Source organism: Cyprinus carpio, chromosome A10 (genome assembly GCF_018340385.1).
Source record: "Cyprinus carpio isolate SPL01 chromosome A10, ASM1834038v1, whole genome shotgun sequence".
NCBI classification, from domain to species: Eukaryota; Metazoa; Chordata; class Actinopteri; order Cypriniformes; family Cyprinidae; genus Cyprinus; species Cyprinus carpio.
The window spans coordinates 15,901,057-15,915,666 of record NC_056581.1 but is presented as its reverse complement, the minus strand read 5'-3'; the positions used below and the strand labels follow the sequence as shown (position 1 = coordinate 15,915,666).

The 14,610-nt window shown below is 34.2% G+C and overlaps 2 protein-coding genes across 4 annotated transcripts; both read left to right on the top strand.

Annotated features, from left to right (window-relative positions):
• Positions 1-2,327: 2,327 nt before the first annotated feature.
• Positions 2,328-6,299, top strand: LOC109065567 (RNA/RNP complex-1-interacting phosphatase-like). Of its 2 annotated transcripts, none has more exons than XM_019082532.2 (10): positions 2,328-2,505; positions 2,768-2,890; positions 2,971-3,046; positions 3,128-3,259; positions 3,373-3,496; positions 4,199-4,259; positions 4,372-4,418; positions 4,500-4,575; positions 5,279-5,440; positions 5,541-6,299. In XM_019082532.2, exons 2-10 carry the CDS (start codon positions 2,817-2,819, stop codon positions 5,827-5,829), a joined length of 1,041 nt encoding a protein of 346 aa, XP_018938077.1. In that variant the 5' UTR covers positions 2,328-2,505; positions 2,768-2,816; the 3' UTR covers positions 5,830-6,299. The 2 variants fall into 2 exon arrangements, with proteins under 2 accessions (XP_018938077.1, XP_018938076.2); XM_019082531.2 differs by having other exon boundaries at positions 2,330-2,505; positions 2,814-2,890.
• Positions 6,300-7,273: 974 nt separating this feature from the next.
• LOC109065601 (STAM-binding protein-like A) lies at positions 7,274-14,556 on the top strand. 2 transcript variants are annotated; one of them, XM_042765406.1, is made up of 10 exons: positions 7,274-7,449; positions 7,992-8,206; positions 9,123-9,198; positions 9,314-9,409; positions 9,501-9,867; positions 9,961-10,085; positions 11,087-11,224; positions 11,324-11,436; positions 11,528-11,627; positions 12,902-14,556. In XM_042765406.1, exons 2-10 carry the CDS (start codon positions 8,001-8,003, stop codon positions 12,956-12,958), a joined length of 1,278 nt encoding a protein of 425 aa, XP_042621340.1. In that variant the 5' UTR covers positions 7,274-7,449; positions 7,992-8,000; the 3' UTR covers positions 12,959-14,556. The 2 variants fall into 2 exon arrangements, with proteins under 2 accessions (XP_042621340.1, XP_042621338.1); XM_042765404.1 differs by having other exon boundaries at positions 7,275-7,440.
• The last annotated feature ends 54 nt before the right edge of the window (positions 14,557-14,610 follow it).

The following is a 14,610-nucleotide window of genomic DNA, read 5'->3' as shown; positions in this document are numbered from 1 at the left end:
CTGGAACCTATATTACAAAAAATGTAATATTTGTGTCAAAATCACTTTAACCTTATAGTTACAGCCATTACGTCTGATGACTAGTCCCAGTCTCTTTTTTATTTTAACTGAGAATAAATACATTTGTTTTAAATTCTTTTTTATATTATATAATTCAACTTAAATTCAACTGGCCCTTGTCTCAGACTTCCTCATTCTTTTCTGTCTATCGACCCAAATCTTTCCTGGTATATAAAAACATAATTCCCACTGTCACGGTTCATTTAGCATTAAAGGTGCTCTAAATAATGTTCAGAACAACTTACCTCATCTGTACTGAACAATTATAAAAAGTTAACATACAAAAATAACATTAAGCATTATTTTGGCCAACAGAAATTACGATGATGAAATTACATTTACATTTAGTCATTTAGCAGACGCTTTTATCCAAAGCGACTTACAACTGAGGACAATGGAAGCAATCAAAATCAACAAAAGAGCAATGATATACAAGTGCTATGAACATGTATTGTTTGGTTAAATCAGTGCGTGTAGAGTGGTTTTTTTTTTAATAATTTTATGTTTGATTAGAAAACAGATAGAATAGAAAAAGAATAGAGTAAGCTAGTGTTAGATGGCTTTTTTTGCTTTTGTTAACTGTATAATATATGAAAACAGATAGAATACAAAAAGATTAGAAAGCTAGTTAGGTTTTTTTTTTAAGAAAATAAGCAGCAAATGAATAGAGTGCAAGTCTAAAAGGAACAAGAATATATTTTTTTTAATTATAGAATTAGAATAGAATAGTGCTAGAGTTAGAGGGTCAAATAAAGATTAAATTAGTATTTAGATGGTAGTCACAAGTTCAAAGAATGCATACCTCCAGAGAAACATTCCTATCATGTACATTGTGGGTTTCCTCTGCCAAACTTCCTTAAAAAGACCTCCCTTAAAAGAGTTTAATTCCTGATTCTTCTACCATAGATAGTATTCAAATACTTTGTTTACTCGTCGATTTTAAGTTACTCAGAATAATGTACAGAGGCAATTACGCCATCTTTATTCATGTTTGCTCTCATAAACGTGTGAAAGTAAATTTTTACTTACGACTAAAAGCAAAGATTTACACACGCATAAAGAAGAAAGTATGGTCAAAGTATTTAGTGTATACTGATGGCAATACTTTGAATTTGTAACAGGTTATTGGCAGCTGGAACAAAGCACGGCAGCCACAAAAAGCGGCAGCTGAGCATAGTAAATGTTTATAAATTATTTACATATAGTCCACAGTAGTTTGTTTTTACAAACTGCCCCTGTCATACAAAGAGAGTCTGCCACCAGAAGTGCCGCTGCCACAGCGACTGTGGAAAGTGGCGGCTGATTATCGCAAATGTAATAAATTACTACATGTATAATGTTTTTCACAAAACAAAACATTTTAGCTTACATATATAAAACTTTATTCATAAACAGCAGCCGCGGAAAGTCCGTGGCAGTTTTCCGTGGACTCGTAGAATTAGAACGATTATTAAAATTTTATAATTATCATCCTCGGTGTGAACAATGCTTTCTTTACATAATCCGTGCTGTATGGTTAGCAGCTGTTACACAAAATATATTTCCTACGCCCCATGATGCTTTGCGCGAAATTATGGGTGTAACTTAAATTGTAAACAATCAGTGAAAGGCTCGCTTTATGAATGCAATAATACGTTTTTTTTTTTTTTTACTGGGTACGATGAGATGACATTATTCTACTCACCCTTCAACCATGGAACATTAAAATGATATTTAGAAGTGTAAAAGCATAAACAAGTTACTTTCAACAGGCCAGGCATTACCCCAAAAGCATGATTCTTTCAGCAATAATGGACAGGTGAAATATCACTGTAGTAATATAAACCTATCAAAGCCCTTTGAGGCTATTTAAAGGGGTCATCGGATGCCCATTTTCCAAGTTGATATGATTCTTTAGGGCCTTAATCAAAAGTCTGGAACATAGTTTGGTTAAATTTCTCAGTGGTAGTGTAAAACAACACCCTTTACCCTGTCAAAAACAGCTCTTTTCAAAGCAAGCCGTTTTGTAGCATTTTCCTTTAAATGCAAATGAGCTCTGCTGACCCCGCCCCCTCTCTTCCGAGCCGCTCTCTGACGGACTGTTAACTTTAGCAGCATTATTTATGGATTAAGCTGAATTATTAATGGAAAACAAATTAAATCAGGAGAACAGACCACAAATGTGCAATACATGCACTGATCTATTAAGGAACATATTTAGATCAGTGAGTATATGTTGTCCTTTTTTCCATACTATTGCAGCGGAATGCAAAGGGGGAAAAGAAAATAATCATGAGGAAAAGAATACAGCGACTGAAAAAGCTCTGAGTTCAGTTGTGGTTGGGTTGCAGTTTTCCTCCCGGCCTGAGGGCGGCAGCAGAGCGCGCAGCCCCCGAGCACATTCATTTCATCACAGGAGTTGCCCACACTGTGTTGGTAACGTGGAAGTGGGAGAACATCACAGAGGTATTGGTTCATTTTTTAGTAAAATGTGTCATTCTTTATTGTAGTTAATTATAATATCTATCGTGACGTAATACGGGGCTTGCATACGCTTATAAAGACTGACAAAGCCTGAATGTTAAATACATTTTGTTCTGGTAATGACCTAAAGTGAAACCAGAGTCTGATTCTGATTTATGTAACTCCCATATCTGGCACATAATCAAATTATTCATAAATAGTTATGTTTTAGTGTTCATTAAAGCTGTACGAATTCTGCTTACAGTAGTGTCATCATGTATGGGATGTAATCAAACTATATGTTTTAAAAGTGTATGGCATTACAAAGACCAAAGCAGAGCTGCCGTGAAGACATGTATTCCGAGAGGAAAAATCCCATTCCTGACAGGTTAGTTTTTATCATTTCACTTATCTTATAAGGTTTATTAACTGAAGTTAAGTTTTAAGGATTGTTTGTGTCCCCTTTAGATGGACAGACTATACAGCAGTGGGTAAACGGATCCCAGGAACCCGCTTCATCGCTTTTAAAGTTCCCTTAAAACAGGTCTGAAGACATTCACAAATCCTCCACCTGTCTGAAAGACACACGTGAGCTTAGAATTAATTCCATTGCTTTTTGTTCTAGTCTTTCAGATATCATTTAACGCCATCAGATGTCTTTGGACCGTTTGATCTTGTGCGTATTTTAGAAGAGGAAGGACAGCAGCTGGGTCTCATCATTGATCTGACCAACACGACTCGCTACTACAACGTAGAGGTAGGAATTAAAACCTAAACCGCTAGCTTGAAGTCTAGGTTTGAGCTTGATGAGTTTTTGTCAAGGTGGAGTGAAGTTGATTTTCTCTGAACGTGTGATTGTGTTTGTGTCAGGATTTGCCAAACACACTGTACCACCTGAAGATCTCCACAGTAGGGCATGAAGTGCCAAACGATGCCACCATTCTCAGCTTCAAGAAGGCCGTCAGACACTTTCTGCATGGCAATGAAAACAATGGTGAATTTTAGTTAATTAAATCAAAGTGGCTTTCTTAATTCCCTACCGTTCGGTGGGATTTGATTAATATTCCTGAAAGAAGTCTTTTAAGCTCACCAAGGCTGCATTTATTTGATTCAGTAAAACAGTCACATTGTGAAATACTATTACAATTTAAAATAACAGTCTTCTATTTTAATATATTTTAAAATGTAATTTATTCCTGCGATGCAAAGCTATATTTTTTTAGCATCATTACTCCAATCTTCAGAGTCACATGATCCTTCAGAAATCATTATAATGTGCTGATTTGCTGCTCATTAAACATTTATTATTATTAATGTTGAAAACAGTTGTGCTGCTTCATATTTTTATGGATTTCAGGATTCCCTGATGAATAGAAAATTCAAAAGAACAGCATTTATAAATGTCACTTTTGATTAATTCAATGCATCCTTGATGAATACAATTATTAATTTCTCTTTGACCGCAAACTTCTAAACAGTAGTGTACATGTTCCTGGTCTTATAGTGAACAATTCATCAGTGCATGTTATTCCAAAGACAAATAATGCTCATCAGAATGCAAAAACCTAACTAATGTTTAATATCCTATTTCACTGAGAAATATGTCACTAGAGAAGTAAATTAGGTTCTAAACATTGAGTTCAGCTGATGTTTGTTTAACAAAAAATACAGACTTTTTTTTTTTTTTTTTAAACAGAAAAGCTGATTGGTGTTCATTGCACGCATGGTTTGAATCGCACCGGCTATTTAATATGTCGGTGAGTAAAATTTCTTTCTTTTTGCTTGTTTTCCGTATTTGTGATCCATTAACTTTGTCTTTAGATGAGCTAGTGCATCCAGCAGTTGTCAGTGTTAAATATTGTGTCATAGATACCTAATCGATGTTGATGGGATGAACCCCCAAAAAGCGATTAATTGTAAGTATACACACTTATACTTACTGTGTGTATTTGCATGCTTTTAGGTATTTTTACTTGAATGCTCTGATTTCTTCCAAGTATTCAATGAATCAAGGGGACATTCAGTTGAGAGGCAGAACTATCTTGATGACCTGAGGACGGGGCCCAAGAGAAGGTGAGCTCTTCTGCATGCCTTCAGAGTCCTGTAAAGCACATTCGATCATATTTGATACTGATTTTCTAAGGCCTCTAAATTATCAGCATGATCAAAACTTCTGAAAAACCTATTGTACACAATCTACTACAAGCCTGCTGTCATCTGATTGATAGTTTATACCTTTTTAGCAAGTAAAAAGCCTTTTAGTATGATTGTGAACATATTTAGGTTGTTAAGTTTTTTGCTGATTTTTGAAAAGTGGACATAATAATAACTTTTATATTGTTAGTAATATTCAAGATAAACATTTACTGAACATGTTTTGCCTCCCACAATATAAACTACAGTGTTTTGGTCATAAAACTAAACATTTAAAACATTTATCATCTTACTTAAGCATTTTGAGCGATATAGAGTGACAAATGATATTTATATGCATTTTATGTGAATAGCCTGTTATACTGTTATAAAGATCTCATTGAGTTACATTACACACCATCAGAATTTCATCTTTCGGACCATATAAATATCAGCAACTTTCCTCAGTTCGGGCCTCTGTGTAAAATTTAATTGTTTTTTTTCCTCCTCATTATAGCTCCATGTTCTCACTATATCTATAAATTTAAAAAACAATAGAATTATATTTATTTATTTATTTATTTTTGGACTTTTATTTTATATGGCAGGCTTTACAGTGTTAATCATGCAATTTTTCATGCAGTAATGAGGGAATGGAGGAACCAGACAAAGAACCTGCTCAGGGACTTGCAAACGAACCACGAGATGATGCTCCTCATCATCGAAGGAAACAACATAACCATGATCCTGCTTTTAATGGACATGAACTTCACCAATGGCACAGGGAACCCCAGAATCAGTTTCGGTAAGCTCAAATAATCAACCCATCAGTCAACATGAAATCAAAATGGTCTTTCTTACTGGATAAAGCTGTTTCTTTACTCAATCTCACAATTTCTCCTCAGACCGTTTCACCAGAAGAACAACATGACTTGGTTCAAACCACCTGAGCGCCAGTTCTACCGTCCTCGCTTGATTCCTCATCCACCGCAGGGCGTGAGACCCCGTTTTCCCAACCAGAGCGTCAGAGGATTCCACTTCGGACATTATCCACATCCGCTTCCCTCCGACAGGTTTGGCCAACAATACCACAATCCACACGTGCCTCCAGAGGGATTCACGAGACCTCCAGGGCCTCACAGAAAACTTCGACAGAGACACAGGAAAGGTCCGAATGATAGGACTCCTCGCTGAAATGAAGAAGCTACACCTGTTCAACCCAAACTGCTGGACTGTGCTTTTCTGAACACAAGCTGCTAGTCCAATTGTGCAGGAACTCTTCTTTTTCTTTGACGGAGTAAATGGATTTGGTCTCCTAAAGAGGTTGACTGTTTTATTAGACTCTGCTTGCTAACATTAATACTACTACATTCTGTGATGGTTATCTGTTATTAGGTCATGTAATCCAGCAAATGTAATTCACACAGTTCATCTATAACTGCTGCTAATCTATCATGCCTTACGTTTTAAATGAAGTGAAATATTAAACACTTTTGGAAGTGCAATTACAGTTGTTTTATTATTTCCTTATATTTTACACATTTTGTATTTCTTTTTTATCGTACACAATATGATATCAATGAGGAGCAGATTATTTGTGATGTTTTTCCTGCTTAAAATTGGACACTATTACAGTATCAATAAACATTTTCATAATTTTTAAATGTATGTGTTTATTAAAAGTTTGTTGCCTCAAGGCAGCATTGTACCACATTTTAAATTTTCATGCAGAAAAAAAATATTAATTGAAAAAAAAAATTATTTAACCAAACACTTATTTATCTAGTTTTTATTGTATTGCACATCTCATATTTAATAGAAAGTACAATTTCATTCAAATATAACCAAACCATCATATCAAATCATCATATCAAAACATTACAATGAGTGTTGTCTCACAGCAAAACATTAAAAATTACCATAACCTTATCCTTGCAAGCATGCACATAAACACATGGCACTTCACTGCTTGTGAAAGCAGTTCCTCTAAACAGAAAATCAGAATATGTGCAGATATAGTATGTAAATTACTATTCTTATAAATGCATTACAAAATCAAGCAAACATGCAGATAGGTTTAGACAATAGCTCCCTTGAAGCTCTTTTTTCTTACATCATATCATATACTTATGTGATTCCAGTACACTACAATGTTGCCTCAAGGCAACATGCATTTTTTTGTAATTTTCTATGATACATAATTTTAAAGACATATTATGTTTAGTTTTTGAAAATACTTCTTTACTGATGATAAATGCACTTTTCATTGGAGAAAATATGGATTCATGTGACGTGCACATGTCCTGAAAGTGGCCTATGACCACTTTTTTGCATTTTCAGTGATTATTATTTGAGTTCTCCTACTCTGAGATAGCATTTATCAACTGAATGGGTGTCTAATTTTATTAACAGTTTGAGGCAATATTTGATAAAAAATAATAATAATAATAAAACAATGTCTTTCCGTGTAAAAAAATATAATTAAAAGCAACAGCAATAATGTATTACTGTAACGGTACATAAATTCGATTTGTTTCATCATCCTGACGGAAAATACATGCATCATAGTGAGAGAAGCACTAAAGTTCTAAAAATATGCTTAGAAGTGGTCAATCTGTAGCATGACTTCACCGTCAGCTGACTGAAGTGGGCGGGGTCTTTCCATGCGATGCCGGAAGTGTTATGGTATTACAGTTAATGTGAACACACCAAGCTTTGTTTTCACAATGTCTAAATATAACGAAAATATATGAGATAAATACATCAAAGCATCTTTGAAAGCGTAAAGGAGTGCGGTGGAAGCAGGTAGGAAAGGTATTTTACCTTCATGCGAGGCTTATCTCGCTATTGTTACTGGTTGGCCTGTCAATAATGGGTGCCTCCAGACTCATTTAAAGTTAAAGTTTAAGATTTAAGGTCAAGGTTAGTGTAGTCTGGTTATTTTATTTTAATATATTTTATTTTAATGTTGTATGTGTGTATGTTTATTATTGAATGGTACCAAAAAGTATTTAGACATTTTAGCAATGTGTAAAAGTCAGTGAATAAGAAAACAAAATCAAACCAACTGGCATTTGTTTTATTTTTTTATTTATTTTTATAAAACAATAACACCTGTTCCAGTTCTGAGAAAAGGCCATTTTTTAGCATTTACACTTGATTTTATATTTTGATGTCTAATTAAATGCTTTTCAGACATTTTAAAGTGTCCAGAGGCTTTTTGAACCCCTTTTTTATAGTATAAACTTCATTATCTTATATAGAAGTAACTCCACCCAGAGAAAGAGCTTTATTAGTCTGCGTACAAACAGTGTGAACTCAGTGCAGTGTGCTGAAAGTGTGTTATTGATCTGCAGGCAGGAGACATGATGTCTGAGCACAGCGACTCCAGTCTGCCGTCTGAGGAGAGGGTCCGCGCTCTCACCAAGCTGGGCAGCTCTGTGGATGTCAGCGAGGATGTGCCGCCCCGCCGGTACTTCCGATCAGGGATGGAAATCATCCGAATGGCCAGCATCTATGCAGAGGAGGGGAATGTCGAGCATGCGTTCATACTTTTCAATAAGTACATCACGTAAGTACAGCAAGAACAGGCTGAAAGTGAAAATGCCTGGCAGGTCGGTTATTGATTGTACATATCAGATTCATTATACTATTCTCTCTCCTGATGTTAAAGGTGATTTCCAGTAGTACGGTACAAAATAGGTCCTGAAACTCTTGAAGTCTATATTTTTTTCTTTTTCAGTTATTGATAAGTGAAAAGAGGTGCTTAACCTGCATAACATATTGACCGTCAGTGTCAGGAGGTCAAACTAAGTGTTATATAAGCTGAGCTGTTTTATGTTCTATTAATTTTGTGAGATTTGCAATTTTTGGAACCCATATTTAAAAAAAAAAAAAAATTAAGGATGTGTAAATAGTTTGAAACTCTGATTTGATTGATCTTGCTATTTGTTGGAAATCCATTTCTTCATATATTAGAAAAAAAACATTAAATAAATACACATAAAAATTAAATATATTTCAAACAATACCTATTATATACTTCATTTATTGTTATGAATATACATATATAATGTCATAAAAATATTATTTTTTAATTCTAAAAATATTTTTACATAATATTCTTATTTTGCTTCCAATTATTCAAAAAATTGTACATTTAAAACTTCCTTACATTTTAAAACCATGATTTGTGTGATTTTGTAATTTACTGAAATTACATTTCTTAATATACTAGAAATAAACATTTAAGAAATATCAAAACTAAATATATAAAAAATAATATTAATAAAAATGGTTAATATATTAATATTATAAATTGTAATATATTATATAAATAACAAAGATTTATACAAAAATTATTATTAAAAAAAAAAATATATATATATATATATATATATATAATATATATATATATATATATATATATATATATATATATATATAGAAAATAATAAGTAATGTTCCTGTGTTTTACGTCCTTTTAGGTTGTTTATTGAAAAACTTCCTAGACATCGTGAATATAAAACAGCTAACATTCCTGAGAAGAAAGAAACGATGAGGGTAAGATGTGATTTTCTTCTTCCTGGGGAAAGTGAAGATGTTAAAAGCTTCACGAAGCGTGCAAAATGTGATAGAATGTCTCAAGTTAATGAATATCCCTTATTGTCCATGCTAGAAATTAAAAGAAGTTGCTTTTCCGAAAGCTGAGGAACTGAAAAAGCTGCTTCTCAAGCAGTACGAAAAAGAACACGCTGAATATCTTGTCCGAAAGGTGGGTAACATTTAGGAGCAGATATTTCTGAAATGATACCTACAAACTAATCCATGTGCGTATTTATTGACGGGTGTGTGACTCGTGGCAGCGAGCGGAGGATGAGGCCCAGGCTCGAGAATTGGCCAAGCAGCGGGAGCAGGAGGCCGAGAGGCAGCGACTGGCCGAGCAGCAGCAGCTGCGTATGCGTGAGCAGGAGCAGTTCAGCGCCTTTGAGGAGCTGATCCGCAGGCAGGAGCTGGAGAAGGAGCGCCTGCGCATCATGCAGGAGTTTAGCATCCCGGCGTCACCCGCCTCTCCCCGAGATCTCCTGGTGCCTGACGTCCAAGGACCTCCACAGGCCTCATTTACACCACCGACGACCCCCGGAGGGACCCCGAACCATGTCTCTCAAACTTCATCCCTCCCAGCGTTTGACCGCTCATTGAAGCCTAGTATTCCAGTCAGTGCAGGACACAGTGAGGCCTCTCCGTTTGCTCTTCCTTATGCATTGCTGACCTTGTGATACAAACATTACTATTGTCATAAACTGCCATTCATTGTTTTATTAGGTGCGCTGGTGAATGGCTTGCGGCAGCTCTTTGTGCCTGCCGAGCTGTGCCAAAGGTTTTTAAAGCTTGCAGATGCCAACACAGCACGAGCCGTGGAGACCTGTGGGATACTCTGTGGCAAGCTGGTACGTGCAAAACATTTGCAGACACAAGCAGACTGAGACAAACCAAATAATGTTTGTTTTTTTTGTTTTTTTGGAACTATCCATTTCAGTAAATCCCACTAAAACATGTCTTTCAGCCAAAAGAAAATGGAGAAGATAATAAAGACTATTTTTTATGCCATTAATATGTTTTTTTTTCATAACAATCAGTGGAGATTTTATTGTTATGAAACAAAGAATTATATTTATATTTTGCATGAAGAAAATAAAGTCCATTAACAATAAGCATACCCCCCCAAATTCTTATTCACTTAATGCTTCTGAAAGGTTTATGTTTTAATATGGATATTTTTTAATACATTACTGTAACACCATAATTTGTAATGTACAACATAAATTAGAAGTCATACAAAAATATTGTCATAATGTATTAATAATTTACTATAATAACATTATTTAAGCGCATCTTTATTGTAATATAAATATTAAATAATAAAGATGTATTTATGCATAATACTTATATTTTTTATACTATTTTTAACTTCTTAGTTAATTTAAGTAAATTAATAATAAAACATAAAAAAATCTAATTGGGGCAGTTAAGACTTTTTAAATGTCACTTATGGTCACTAAGGCTGCGTTTGTTTGATCAAAAATAAAGTAAAAACTGTAGTATTGTGAAATATTAAATTATTATCAGTGCTCGTGTTTTTGTAAAAACCATGTTAAAAAATTCTGGATTCTTTGATGAGTGGAAAGTTCAAAAGGAAAGCATTTATTTGAAATGAAATCTTTGTAACATTATAATGGTCTCAACTGTAATTTTTGATCAATTGAATGCATTTAAAAGTATTATAAAAAACATCTTATTGACCACAAATATTTAAAACGGAAGTGTAAATAAATCTCACTTACTATCTCTTGAATATAATTGGGCCAAATTACAACCATATTAACATAATCTGAGGAAATCTGTATTATAATGAGTAAATAAAAAAGAGTTTGCTTGTTGTTGTCCACAGATGAAGAACGCCTTCACAGTGACACACGTGATCGTGCCCAAGCAGTGTGGAGGACCAGATTACTGTGACACAGAGAACGAGGAGGAACTTTTCCTAATCCAGGATCAGAATGATCTCATTACACTGGGCTGGATTCATGTATGATGTTTTCTTTATAGTCACAAGGCTAATCTTTTTTTTTCAATAGTATCACTGTAATTATGTGTCTTGAGTATAATCAATCTCTTTTTTTCTTTGACCCACCCGACCCAGACGGCCTTTTTATCCAGCGTGGACCTGCACACACATTGCTCTTATCAAATCATGCTCCCAGAGTCTATAGCCATTGTGTGCTCACCTAAATTCAATGAGTATGTTTTTAGCTATACGCTGCCTTCATTAGTTTGAGTGATGGTTAGCAGGTAAAACAGAACAATGACAGTCTGGTAACTTATGCTCCAGGACGGGCTACTTTCGGCTCACAGACTACGGGATGGACGAGATCTCATCCTGCAAACAAAGAGGATTCCACCCGCATCCAAGGGAGCCGCCCCTCTTCTCTGTGAGTGAAGCCTGATTAGTGATTAGAGAACCCTTAATATTCAACTTCAGTACATAAAGTAATAGCCAAAAACATTTTATTTGCTAAAAATTGACCCTCAGGCCATACAAGATGTAGATGAGTTTGTTTCTTCATTAGAACAGATTTAGAGAAATGTAGCATTACATCACTTGCTCACCAATGGATCCTCTGCAGTGAATGGGTGCCGTCAGAATGAGAGTCCAAACAGCTGATAAAAACATTACAATAATCCACAAGTAATCCACAGCATCAATTAACATCCTGTAAAGCAAAAAGTGTTTGTAAGAATCAGTCCATTTTAATTGAATTTTTAATTTATTTTAGCTTTTATGGATTGATTATGGCCAAAATCTATAATCCATACACTTCCTGAAGTGAAAAAAATCTCCCTTATTGTCCTCTCACATCAAAATCTGCAACATATTTGTTTAGAACTGTTTTGGGCTTTATCAGTGTTTATTTCTCTCAAGATTCAAGATTCAAGATTCAAGATTTTTATTTGTCACATACACAATTATATAGAGCATATATAACCAGCAGTGAAATGTGAGTCAGGTCCGCTCCATGGACAGTGCAATTAATACAACACAGATGAAAATATACATAAATATAGCTATGAAAGAATGAAATAAAAGTAAACAATAAAAATATAAGAATAAAATATATAAAGAGGTGTATACTGTAGAATTAAATATATAGTGGAAAATAATGTGCATGAAAGTAAACTGTAGTCTTAAATAATAAGATACACAGGAATGTACAAGAGGCAAATGTGCAAACAGGTTGACACTTACAGTATGTCAATGTGAGGTAGTGAATGATGAATGTCTTACTGATAAAGTGAATATTAATATTATCTCCTGATTCAGATGAGACATACAGGCATTATTATGGATAGAAGATTCATATTAAGCTGAAGCTACTGGTTTGAAGTTAATAGAATTGTAATGAACGATTTGTTTCTTACAAACTTTTTTTGCTTCATAAGACTAACTGATGGACTGGAGTGGATTATTGTGATGTTTTTATCAGCTGTTCGGACGCTCATTCTGACGGCACCCATTCATTACATATAACGAAAAATTTCTCCAAATCTGTTACAATGAAAAACAAACTGATCTACATCTTTGATGACCTGAAAGTGAGTGAATTTTCAGCAAATGAACTACTTTTACTCCATGTGAATGATCTGCTGTGTCCTTCAACCTTGTGTGCATCATAATGAAGGTTTTGCGTCTGTGTCTTGTGCTCAGGCTAGTCAACACATCACCATCACAGACGGAAGTGTGAACGTGATGGATTTGCGGTGATTTCATCACTACTGCTGCTGCGAAATACGTGCCTTTGCTCTTGACCTCACAGCGACTTGCCAAGAAGCTCCTAATGGGCCAAAAAGGTCCCGTGTTGAACATCACTACATAGAAGCTGGGGCTCTATTATCGCATCTTAGCAGTCTATATTTATTGGTTTAATTCTGTAATATCCAAATGTGTCCAATAGGAGCTTAAATTTGAGGTGTGTAGCATTAGCAGCATCAAATGGATTTGTTAAAATAAAGAAAGTTGTGACCTCAAGAAAACGAAATGGAAAAATAGAGATGCACGACTTCTGTGAGCTTCCATTTGTTAAAACCAGTTCATTCTATTATTAACTAATTATGTTGCAGAAATTACACACTTCCCTTATAAACACCTATAAATATTTCAGTGTGCACTGCAGAAAATGATTTTCCAATACAAGTGTCTAAACATTTGCTTGAGAAACAAAATTAATCAAATTGTTTTCTGACAAAAAATATCAAAAGTAAGTGAGTTTATGCTTAAAACCTGAAAAATATAGAAAAATAAATGTAATTTATGATGATTTTAATAATGATTTTTTCTTCTTGCCTTAAGCATGAATTCATTTGATTGTGCTAAATTTTTCAGAAATACATTTTTCATCTTAAGTCATTTTCTTTCTCAAGTAAATAATTCTTGATTTAAGGACATTTAGATATTTGTGATGGGAAAACAAGTCAGTAAATCATTTTTTGCAGTTTTGTCTTTTGACATTCTATGTTAGATATTCTATACTAGAAACGTTTAAGATCTTTATGTTGATTAAAAGATCCTCGCACGCCATTGCAACCAGTTTCAGACAGACTGGCTTTTGTATTTAACTTAACACATGACAATGAAACCGCTGATTCTTTACGTCTGACTATGATTTTGTTAATCTCTTAATAACTACTTTAATATGTATCAGACTGTTAACATAAATGCAGATGATTATAGGGAGCAAAGACATTAATTTTCATGTTCTTTCAGCCAAACTATTCTCTGTTGCTTTCCATAACATTAAAAGTGTTGTTAGACTTGATGGATTTTTTGTATGTAATTTTCTGTAGTTGTGAACTTCATTTTTGGAGACTCTGAAGCTTTGCATCTTATCAAGACATAGTTAAATGCAAACATATCTTCACTGGAATATCATCTGTTAATGCAAGACACTACAGCTAAAACCATTGTATTTTTAAGGCCCTGGTCAATTTTGAGATTTTGGGCTATTTTCCTTCCATAACATGTCTTCTTTGAGACTATAGGAAAGAAAATATCCAAAATACACATTTAAGGCTTATTATACTGTGTTATGTACGTTTATGCAAATAGGTGCATATTTAATTAGATAATGTCTCATTTGCATATTTAGACGTAAGATTTCAGAAACTTGTAATACAAAAGAATTGTCTTAAACTACTGTGATTAATCAGCTGGGGACGTGTGGTGATATCTATGTTTAAATGTGTCCTGTACTCACCTGTGGTGTTTTGTCTTAAGTTATATTAAAGGCTTTGAAAACTAGCATTCCTTGTATTGCACTTATGGACTGAAAATAAAAAAAAATAAAAAAATACGTTTATTGCGTACCTTATTCTCTAAGGTGATGTGCTATTTAAGTGTTTACGTGTACTAGAAATGTT

Excerpts from the sequence above, each read along its gene's own strand:
- LOC109065567 (XM_019082532.2), top strand. The coding sequence starts at position 2,817 with ATGGCATTACAAAGACCAAAGCAGAGCTGCCGTGAAGACATGTATTCC. Across the intron at positions 2,891-2,970 it reads AAAAATCCCATTCCTGACAG|ATGGACAGACTATACAGCAG; the intron begins GTTAGTTTTTAT and ends TGTCCCCTTTAG. Across the intron at positions 4,576-5,278 it reads AGGACGGGGCCCAAGAGAAG|TAATGAGGGAATGGAGGAAC; the intron begins GTGAGCTCTTCT and ends TTTTTCATGCAG.
- LOC109065601 (XM_042765406.1), top strand. The coding sequence starts at position 8,001 with ATGATGTCTGAGCACAGCGACTCCAGTCTGCCGTCTGAGGAGAGGGTC. Across the intron at positions 9,410-9,500 it reads CTGAATATCTTGTCCGAAAG|CGAGCGGAGGATGAGGCCCA; the intron begins GTGGGTAACATT and ends GACTCGTGGCAG. Across the intron at positions 11,628-12,901 it reads GGGAGCCGCCCCTCTTCTCT|GCTAGTCAACACATCACCAT; the intron begins GTGAGTGAAGCC and ends TCTTGTGCTCAG.